An 11,548-nucleotide genomic window follows, 5' to 3' on the forward strand; every position below is an offset into this window, starting at 1 on the left:
CACCACCTAGCAGGGCACCCTACCACCACCTAGCAGGGCACCTACCACCACCTAGCAGGGCACCTACCACCACCTAGCAGGGCACCTACCACCACCTAGCAGGGCACCTACCACCACCTAGCAGGGACCAACCACCACCTAGCAGGGCACCCACCACCACCTAGCAGGGGCACACCACCACCTAGCAGGGCACCTACCACCACCTAGCAGGGCACCCACCACCACCTAGCAGGGCACCTACCACCACCTAGCAGGGCACCACCACCACCTAGCAGGGCACCTACCACCACCTAGCAGGGCACACCCACCCTGGGGCACCTACCACCACCTAGCAGGGCACCCACCACCACCTGGCAGGGCCCCACCACCACCTAGCAGGCACCCACCACCACCCAGCAGGGCACCTACCACCACCTAGCAGGGCACCCACCACCTAGCAGGGCACCTACCACCACCTAGCAGGGCACCTCCACCACCTGGGGCACCCACACCACCGCAGGGCACCTCCACCACCTAGCAGGGCACCCACCACCACCTAGCAGGGCCCACCACCTGCAGGGCACCCACCACCACCTAGCAGGGCACCTACCACCACCTAGCAGGGCACCTACCACCACCTAGCAGGGCACCTACCACCACCCAGCAGGGCACCTACCACCACCTAGCAGACCACCACCACCTAGCAGGGCACCTACCACCACCTAGCAGGGCACCCACCACCACCTAGCAGGGCCCACCACCACCTGGCAGGGCACCACCCCACCACCTAGCAGGGCACCTACCACCACCCAAGCAGGGCACCACCACCACCTGGCAGGGCACCACCTACCACCACCTAGCAGGGCACCCACCACCACCTAGGGCACCTACCACCCACCCTAGCAGGGCACCTACCACCACCCTAGGGCACCCACCACCACCTAGCAGGGCACCTACCACCACCTAGCAGGGCACCCACCACCACCTGCAGGGCACCCACCACCACCTAGCAGGGCCACCTACCACCACCTAGCGGGCACCTACCACCACCTAGCAGGGCACCTACCACCACCTAGCAGGGCACCTACCACCACCTAGCAGGGCACCACACACCTAGCAGGGCACCCACCACCACCTAGCAGGGCACCTACCACCACCCTAGCAGGGCACCTACCACCACCACCTAGCGGGCACCCACCACCACCTAGCAGGGCACCTACCACCACCTAGCAGGGCACCCACCACCACCTAGCAGGGCACCTGCCACCACCCTAGCAGGGCACCCCACCACCTAGCAGGGCACCTGCCACCACCTAGCAGGGCACCTACCACCACCCTAGCAGGGCACCTACCACCACCTAGCAGGGCACCTACCACCACCTAGCAGGGCACCCACCACCACCTGCAGGGCACCACCACCACCAGCAGGGCACCACCACCTGCAGCACCACCACCTAGCAGGGCACCTACCACCACCCTGGCAGGGCACCCACCACCACCTGCAGGCACCTACCACCACCTAGCAGGGCACCCACCACCACCCAGCAGGGCACCTACCACCACCTAGCAGGGCACCTACCACCACCTAGCAGGGCACCTACCACCACCTAGCAGGGCACCCACCACCACCTAGCAGGGTGCCACCACCACCCTAGCAGGGCACCTACCACCACCTAGCAGGGCACCTACCACCACCTAGCAGGGCACCCACCACCACCTAGCAGGGCACCTACCACCACCTAGCAGGGCACCTACCACCACCTAGCAGGGCACCCACCACCACCACCTAGCAGGGCACCCACCACCACCAGGGGCACCTACCACCACCTAGCAGGGCACCACCACCACCTAGCAGGGCACCCACCACCACCAGCAGGGCACCACCACCACCTAGCAGACACCACCACCTAGCAGGGCACCCCACCACCAGCAGGGCACCTACCACCACCTAGCAGGGCACCCACCACCCACCTAGCAGGGCACCCACCACCACCTAGCAGGGCACCCACCACCACCTAGCAGGGCACCCACCACCACCTAGCAGGGCACCCACCACCACCTAGCAGGGCACCTACCACCACCTAGCAGGGCACCACCACCACCTAGCAGGGCACCTACCACCACCTAGCAGGGCACCTACCACCACCTAGCAGGGCACCCACCACCACCTAGCAGGGCACCCACCACCACCTAGCAGGGCACCCACCACCACCTTGGGGCACCCACCACCACCTAGCAGGGTACCCACCACCACCTAGCAGGGCACCCTCCACCACCCTAGCAGGGCACCTACCACCACCTAGCAGGGCACCCACCACCACCTAGCAGGGCACCCACCACCACCTAGCAGGGCACCTACCACCACCTAGCAGGGCACCCACCACCACCTAGCAGGGCACCCACCACCACCTAGCAGGGCACCCACCACCACCTAGCAGGGCACCTACCACCACCCCTAGCAGGGTACCCACCACCACCTAGCAGGGCACCTACCACCACCTAGCAGGGCACCCACCACCACCTAGCAGGGCACCCACCACCACCTAGCAGGGCACCTACCACCACTAGCAGGGCACCCACCACCACCTGGCAGGGCACCCACCACCACCTGGCAGGGCCAGCACCTACCACCACCCTAGCAGGGTACCCACCACCACCTAGCAGGGCACCTACCACCACCTAGCAGGGTACCACCACCACCTAGCAGGGCACCTACCACCACCTAGCAGGGCACCCACCACCACCTAGCAGGGCACCCACCACCACCTAGCAGGGCACCACCACCACCTAGCAGGGCACCCACCACCACCTAGCAGGGCACCTACCACCACCTAGCAGGGCACCCCACCACTAGCAGGGCACCCACCACCACCTAGCAGGGCACCCACCACCACCTAGCAGGGCACCCACCACCACCTAGCAGGGCACCCACCACCACCTAGCAGGGCACCCACCACCACCTAGCAGGGCACCACCACCACCTAGCAGGGCACCCACCACCACCTAGCAGGGCACCCACCACCACCTAGCAGGGCACCCACCACCACCTAGCAGGGCACCTACCACCACCTAGCAGGGCACCTACCACCACCTAGCAGGGCACTTGGGTCACCTACCACCACCTAGCGGGCACGCAGGCACCTCCACCAGTCCACCACCACCTAGCAGGGCACTTAGGTCACCTACCACCACCTAGCAGGGCATCTATATGTACTGAAGTCACCTAGTAGTCATTTAGGTGTTTTGAGGTCACCTAGATATTCTGAAATCACCTAGAAGGCCACCTAGATATTCTGAGGTCACCTAGCAATCCCCTAGGTGTTCTGGGTTCATCTAGCAGTCACCTAGGTGCTTTGGAGTCATCTATCAGATCTCCTATGTGTTATGGGGTCACCTAGATGTTCTGAGGTCACCTAGCAAGTCACCTAGATATTCTGAGGTCACCTAACAGTCACGTAGGTGTTCTGGGGTCACCTACCACCACCTATTAGTCACCTAGATGTTCCGAGGTCTCATTACAGTCACCTAAATGTTCTGAGTTCACCTAACAGTCACCTAGCAAGCCACTTAGGTGTTTTGAGATCACCACTTAACAATTACCTAGGTTTATGAGGGCACCTAGTAGTCACCTAGGTGTTCTGACGTCACCTAGAACGGCCTACAGGTGCGCTGAGGCCACCTAGGAGAATCTAGAGAGCTGTGATATGTAAAACGTTCTAGGATGTTCACCAAGAGGTCTTAAAGTCACTTAGAATGTCATTAAAGCACCTAGAAAGTCTTGAGCAGTGTTCAGGTCACCTAGAAAATCATAAGGTCACCTAGATCTAGGTACTAACTACACTAGTACAGTACTTGCATGTATGTTGTGAACCTTATATTAGTGTAACGTGTTGGTGTTATGCTTCCAAATGACGTAGTTATGACGTCATAGTAATATTGTTGTGACGTCATGTTGATGTTGTGACGTCATGGTGATGTTATTGGGACTCCAGGGTAATGTTATGACGCCATAGTGGTGTAGTTATGAGGTCATGCTCATGTTATTGTGGTGTCATGGTGATATTATGACGGCATGGTGATGTAGTTGTGACGTATTAAAACCCAGGATTGGCAGGATGCGGCCGCAACCGATAACCACAACCCTGGACACCTGTACTGTAGATCATCTCTGGGGAACACCTGTACTGTAGATCATCTCTGGGGAACACCTGTACTGTAGATCATCTCTGGGGAACACCTGTACTGTAGATCATCTCTGGGAACACCTGTACTGTAGATCATCTCTGGGGAACCTGTACTGTAGATCATCTCTGGGGAACACCTGTACTGTAGATCATCTCTGGGGAACACCTGTACTGTAGATCATCTCTGGGGAACACCTGTACTGTAGATCATCTCTGGGGAACCTGTACTGTAGATCAACTCTGGGGAACACCTGTACTGTAGATCAACTCTGGGAACACCTGTACTGTGAGATCATCTCTGGGAACACCTGTACTGTAGATCATCTCTGGGGAACACTGTACTGTAGATCATCTCTGGGGAACACCCTGTACTGTAGATCATCTCTGGGGACACCTGTACTGTGGTCAACTCTGGGGACACCTGTACTGTAGATCATCTCTGGGGAACACCTGTACTGTAGATCATCTCTGGGGAACACCTGTACTGTAGATCATCTCTGGGGAACACCTGTACTGTAGATCAACTCTGGGGAACACCTGTACTGTAGATCAACTCTGGGGAACACCTGTACTGTAGATCATCTCTGGGGAACACCTGTACTGTAGATCATCTCTGGGGAACACCTGTACTGTAGATCATCTCTGGGAACACCTGTACTGTAGATCAACTCTGGGGAACACCTGTACTGTAGATCAACTCTGGGGAACACCTGTACTGTAGATCATCTCTGGGGAACACCTGTACTGTAGATCAACTCTGAGGAACACCTGCTGTAGATCATCTCTGGGGAACACCTGTACTGTAGATCATCTCTGGGGAATACCTGTACTGTAGATCATCTCTGGGGAACACCTGTGCTGTAGATCAACTCTGGGGAACACCTGTACTGTAGATCATCTCTGGGGAACACCTGTAATGTAGATCAACTCTGAGGAACACCTGTACTGTAGATCATCTCTGGGGAACACCTGTACTGTAGATCATCTCTGGGAATACCTGTACTGTAGATCATCTCTGGGGAACACCTGTGTGTAGATCAACTCTGGGGAACACCTGTACTGTAGATCACCTCTGGGGAACACCTGTACTGTAGATCAACTCTCTGAGGAACACCTGTACTGTAGATCAACTCTGGGGAACACCTGTACTGTAGATCATCTCTGGGGAACACCTGTACTGTAGATCAACTCTGAGGAACACCTGTACTGTAGATCATCTCTGGGGAACACCTGTACTGTAGATCATCTCTGGGGAATACCTGTACTGTAGATCATCTCTGGGGAACACCTGTGCTGTAGATCAACTCTGGGGAACACCTGTACTGTAGATCAACTCTGGGGAACACCTGTACTGTAGATCAACTCTGGGGAACACCTGTACTGTAGATCAACTCTGGGGAACACCTGTACTGTAGATCAGCTCTGGGGAACACCTGTACTGTAGATCATCTCTGGGGAACACCTGTACTGTAGATCATCTCTGGGGAACACCTGTACTGTAGATCATCTCTGGGGGACACCTGTACTGTAGATCAACTCTGGGGAACACCTGTACTGTAGATCATCTCTGGGGAACACCTGTACTGTAGATCATCTCTGGGGAACACCTGTACTGTAGATCAACTCTCGGGAACACCTGTACTGTAGATCATCTCAGGAACACCTGTGCTGCCAGGTGTCTCTGGGAGCACCTGCTGCTGTAGATCAGCTCTCAGGAACACCTGTGCTGCCAGATGTCATCTCGGGAACACCTGTACTGTAGATCATCTCTGGGGAACACCTGTACTGTAGATCAACTCTCGGGAACACCTGTAGGACACCTGTTTCTGGTTAAGTGGTTAGAGATTTTGAATGGCATCCTGCCATTCAAAACTATTAACAACACAACACAAATAAGATTCTCGGGTATATTTCGATATTTATTGCATGCTGATATAGAGAAGGCTTGACTCTCTCTCTCTCTCTCTCTCTCTCTCTCTCTCTCTCTCTCTCTAAGAAGATGCAATTAAATGTTTGCTTACAGGGAGATAGCCTCTTTCTATCTCACTCGCTTTACAGGTATATGCATATAAATGAGTGCTTACAGTGAGATAGTCTCTCTCTCTCTCTCTCTCTCTCTCTCTCTCTCTCTCTCTCTCTCTCTCTCTCTCTCTCTCCAAGTATATGCAGATAAATGCGTGCGCACAGTGAAATTTTTTTATCTAGATATCTATTCTCTGTGTGTGTGTGTGTAGTGCATGAGAGTTGACAATTCATATTAAGTGATATTTTTTCCCAAAAATTCGCGCAGGTTGTACACATCATTTGCGTATGTGTTGTAAGAAAACCATTGAAACCATTATATATTAATATTCAAACAGTGATACAAATTACGTGTGAGGACTCCATTAATAATGTCTGGTAGTGATGTCATGGTAGATGGTGCCAGTGTACGATATGTTTTACTCCGTTAACTTATTCTGATTATTAATTAATATTTGAATGAATTATTTATTTAATTGAAATATCATTATTGTTAAATTTAAAATCGTTCCAGTAATAATAATAATAATAAAGAAGTATCTCAGGTACGATATTTGAATTGTTGCCAGCGTTATGTAGACCAAGACAAAGCGTCATATTATAACTCACCGCTTACATCCATGACATTTAGGCTGGTGGGCTTAGCTTTAAGGCTGGTGGGGGAGCGGAAGGCTGATGGATGTAGTGTAAGGCTAGTGGGAAGAACTTAGCACTGATAGTGGGCTGATGGGTGGAGCTTAAGGCTACCGGGCGGAGCTTAGGGCTGGTGGGCAGAGCTTGAGGTCAGCACTTAAAGGCACTTGTCCACTTGACAGTAAAGTGCTCTCGAGAGTGCTGTCAACAGCGCTCCTATCAAGTGGACGTGGTTCTGAAAGTGACTGTCAGATAGTTCGTGTCTACTGTCGACCAGCTACTGTCTTGTGAGTTCGTTATCATGTGGACGTGCTCGCCCGCAACTCTCACAGTAACTCTCAGCTATAGGAACCAAGTTTGCAGTCTGTACAGTGCTCTCGTAAGGTGAAGCACGGCTCTTTGGACAGGAGAAAACTTTTGAATTAATATCCCTGTACAAAGAGAATCCTATTATGTGGAATCACAAGAGGGAAGACTACCACAACAGAAAAGAAATCCAAAAGCATACCTGATATAAGCAAGAAAATTAATGTTATGGAGTCAGAAAATCTTCGAAAACTCCACAATTTAAGAATCCAGGTATGATATTTGTTTATTAAAATTATCATAATTGTTAATGACTGAAGCAATAACAGAAAATAATAAAGCCAAAGATTTTTTTAATACTAATCACGACAAAAATTATATTTGCTTTATTAAAAGTACCAATGTACTTTGATAATTTACCACAATTTAAATAGAGGCCTATTATATAAAATATTTTTAAGGCCTTGCACGAACTTAATAAGAAAAAAATGAAGTGGAAGTTTTTATATATAGGCCTATTATATAAAATATTTGTTCAGAGCTCGCAGGAACTTAATACGATTATAAAGGGAAGAGTGGAAGTAGCACTGTAGCCTGTTATTAGCACCCAATTCAACTCGTCGTTCCACCTACTTAAGAGTCGCTGTATAGTTCACTCCCGACTGTGGCGCCGCCAAGCCGATGCCAAGTATAAACAATAGTTAGCTGGCAGAGATTAAAGGGATGGAAGCGCCCATTTTGGTGAATGCATTTTATCGTCTTGTGTGCCTCGTTGCCGGTACTAAAAGTTATAATACCGCAAAACCCACTTGAGAATGGACCCTCGATAGTTACTGTCGATATTTCTCTCCTGAGCGTGTACACATGAACACGAACTAGTGACTCTCAGTCAGTCGGTAGGAATGGCTAGAAGATGAGACAGGAAGTTTCTTGCAGCAGTTATAGTCGCACTTATGCTAGAAAAGAAAAGAGCAAAATTAGAAAAGAAAGTGCAAATTATATCGGGTGAACGAGTCTCCCTATAGACCATATTCCTTACCAAGTCCTAACTGGTTAGTGTCGTGCCATCCTCAATTAATGTGACATTCGCGATTGCTTTCTACTTTGCTCGTCATTTACGTATCACTGTTTAATGGTCTTACAAAGCCATTTGATATATCAGCGTTCGTGTTTGGCTGTGTTCTGTTAGTGTTCAGAATGTTTCATGTGTTAACTATTAAATTGTAGTGTGTTCTTATGTTCTTTAGTCGGTTTCAGTGTGCTTTCGTGTGTTCTAATGAATTGATCTGTGTTCTAATGCGCTGTTCTTTGTTCCAATGCGCTGTTAGGGGTTGTTCTGTTTGTGGCTGTGTTCCAAGGCGTTGTTCTGTGTACTAGTGCCTTTTATGTGTTATGTGTTCTATGCGCTGTTATGTATAGCCCTGTGTTCTGTGTTCTCATCAGTTATTCTATGTTCTTATGCGTTGTGTTCTACTAGCGTTTGTGGCTGTGTGTTCTAAATGCTCTTTGGTGTGTTCTAATTGGTTTCTAACATCTTCCAGCGGGTGGTTTCTACTGTTTCTAATGTTCTTCGTGAACTGTAGTTCGTCCAATCGTTATTCAGCGGTTTCCAAAGGGTGGATATTGTCTTTCGAGAGTTCTGGCTTGGCCTACGAAAAACAAGTGTGTTCTAATTGGTTTCTAGTAAATTCAAACGGTTTTTAACGCGCTTAAGGGTGTTCAAGCGTGTTATAGTGGATTCTAAATCAGGTTTCTAGTTCTAGTCGAGTGGTTTCTAAAGTTTTTAAGATCAAACGTTTTCTAACATGATCTGATGAGTTTCTAGTATAATCAAACGGTTTCTAAAGTGTTTTATGCGTCCAAATGTTTTCAAGTGCATTTCCAATAGGTTTAAATTGTTTGTAAAGTATTCTAATGCTCTTAAAGTTTTCTAGTTCGTTCAAACATGTTTATATTGTTTTCCAATGGGTCTCGCGCGTTTTCTAATTCCATGAGAAATCTGTTAGTGTTTCAAACGTTTCCTGAGAAGTTTCACTGGGTTTGAAAACGTGTTCTAAAGTGTTAGAAATCGTTGAGATGAGTTTGAACGAATTTCTTCTTAGGTTTCGAAAATGTTTATGTGTTGAAGTGGGTACAAAAGGTTTCTAATTGGTCGTCTTATGTTTCTGAGTGAGTGGTTATGGTCTCTCTCTCTCTCTCTCTCTCTCTCTCTCTTTCTCTCTCCAGCACTAACACTTCCCCATCCCCCCACCATTATTTCTCACCCCCTCTCTCTCTCCCTTACTCTTCCACACCCTCACTCTCCCTTACGCTCTCACATTACCCCTTCCTCTCTCTCGCTTTCTCACTCTCCCACAACCCCCTCTCTCTCTTACTCGCTCACACTCTCCCTCACCCCTCACTCTCCCTCACCCCCCTCACTCTCTCACACTCTCCCTCCCTCATCAGTGTCTTCATGGAGCCTAACCGAGTCATGATCCGAACGTGTAATGGTCACGAGGTTCAAGACAGCTTCTACCGGCCCCAGTTTGACGACCTCATGTACAAACACAACGACCACCCCCTCCCCTACGACACCCCACTACCCAGAGGACCCAGGAACGACTTCTCCCCGTAAGTACGGCTATTGAAAACGATCTCGTCATTATTAACTGCTTAATATCGTACTAACGACCTCTCTTACGATACCTCGCCCCCCAGGAACGACGACTTCTCCCCAGTCAGTACTGGGAGGGATCACCTGATGACTCGCCACCTTACTTTATTTCACCAATCTAACGCGAACTAAACCTAACGTAACCTAATCTAATTCCACCTAACCTAACCTAACTTAACCTAATCTAAAACTAACATTATATCACCTATAAGCTAACCTATTGTATCCTAAACTTACTTAACCTAATCTAACCTAACCTCACATGGCTTAATCTAACCTAAGCTCACATTGCCTAACCTAGGTTACGTTAAGATAGGTTAGGTTAGGTTAAGTTACGTTATGTTACGTTACCTAACCTAACCAATTTAAAAATGAGAGATTTAGTTAATTATATTTTGCTCTAGTCACTGTTATTATCAATTACTGTACTGTACTGTCTTATTAGTGATCTATGTACATTGTATATATACCTGTACCATCTACTGTTTGTGAATTGTATACCTGTGTTGTCTATATACATGCTGAACTGTGCACTTGTTACCTTCCATTTACCTGTTGTAATCAGTGATGAAGAGTCTGTAGAATCAGTATTAAAGATGCACTGAAAGTAACATTCATAAATGTTTATGGGTTAAGTGTTCAAACCCAAATGGTCTTTTCTCCATTTATTAAGAAAATAAACTATTGCACATTAACTACGATATCACCTTAATTAAAGCTATGAGCTGTGAGCATTAATAAAGGACGAAGCTTATGTGTAATGAACTAGATGAACACACGTCTTGCATGGCTGAGAGACAGGAGACAAACTGGTGAGAAACAGCAGTCAAGCTGAGGGCACACAGTGGAAGATACTATCACATGTCCAGTTGATGATTACTCACTACTCATGGGCTAGTTACCGTGGGTGATGTAATTATATAAACCTGATGTATGTAACCCACATTTATATAGGTATTGGTGTCTGTTAGACAGGGCTAATACACACTTGCATTGTGTATGTACTGTACATGCATAACTGTATACTTACAATGTTTGTATACAGTACATGCTGAGTCAAACTACTGTATCTATCTATCACTCTCCACTTACAACCTATCGCCTTGTTGTTTGTCTAATGTGTATGAGACAATTAAATTCTTAAGTGAGTTAATTAAATTTAAATAACTCACTAATTCTCTCACTTATCTTACTATATTCACTTAAAGCTAAATATTGACCAATAATTTACTCACTTAACCTGGTTATATAAACACAATAAATGAATTAGAATCATAAACTAACATAATCTTCTCCAAGCTAACAAAATATGTTCCATTTAAACCTTTAATACCTTCCAGTGTAATTTATGTCATGTGATGTAAAGACAAACTTACTGTACTTACAACTAACTATATACAGACTTAACAGTAAATAAAGGTCGTGTAAAAATAACTCACCTTAACCCAACTTAATCTAGTCACAATTTACTAGGGACGCCCCCTGTTGCAGGATGACGGATGGGCCGTTCTCAACCACTTGTCGCATCCATGGGGCAAGCAACATCCACGATGACACATACACTCTGGAGAACTCAGACAAGAGCCCCACTTTCCGCCCCTTCCAACACAACCTCCCTCACTGTTCCCCTGAGGTCCATCGCACTTGCTGGTGTGTCAACTTCATAGCCGAACATACCAGACTCAAGGAGGATTCCACTAAGGTGACTTAACTACACTTTCTGACTCAATTTATTCAAGTTGACTATAATAATAATAATAATAATAAT

General features: G+C 48.6%; 1 protein-coding gene across 1 annotated transcript in view; it reads left to right on the forward strand.

Annotated features, from left to right (window-relative positions):
- Positions 1 to 11,548, forward strand: part of LOC121853222 (acetylcholine receptor subunit alpha-like) — a gene marked incomplete at its 5' end in the record, with an annotated part of 68,478 nt that overhangs the window by 49,521 nt on the left and 7,409 nt on the right. Inside the window, 2 exon segments of the mRNA XM_042347228.1 lie at positions 9,573 to 9,737; positions 11,272 to 11,482. Of these exon segments, the coding sequence (XP_042203162.1) occupies positions 9,573 to 9,737; positions 11,272 to 11,482 (376 nt within the window).

This window comes from Homarus americanus, unplaced genomic scaffold (genome assembly GCF_018991925.1).
Source record: "Homarus americanus isolate GMGI-L3 unplaced genomic scaffold, GMGI_Hamer_2.0 scaffold50564, whole genome shotgun sequence".
NCBI lineage: Eukaryota > Metazoa > Arthropoda > Malacostraca > Decapoda > Nephropidae > Homarus > Homarus americanus.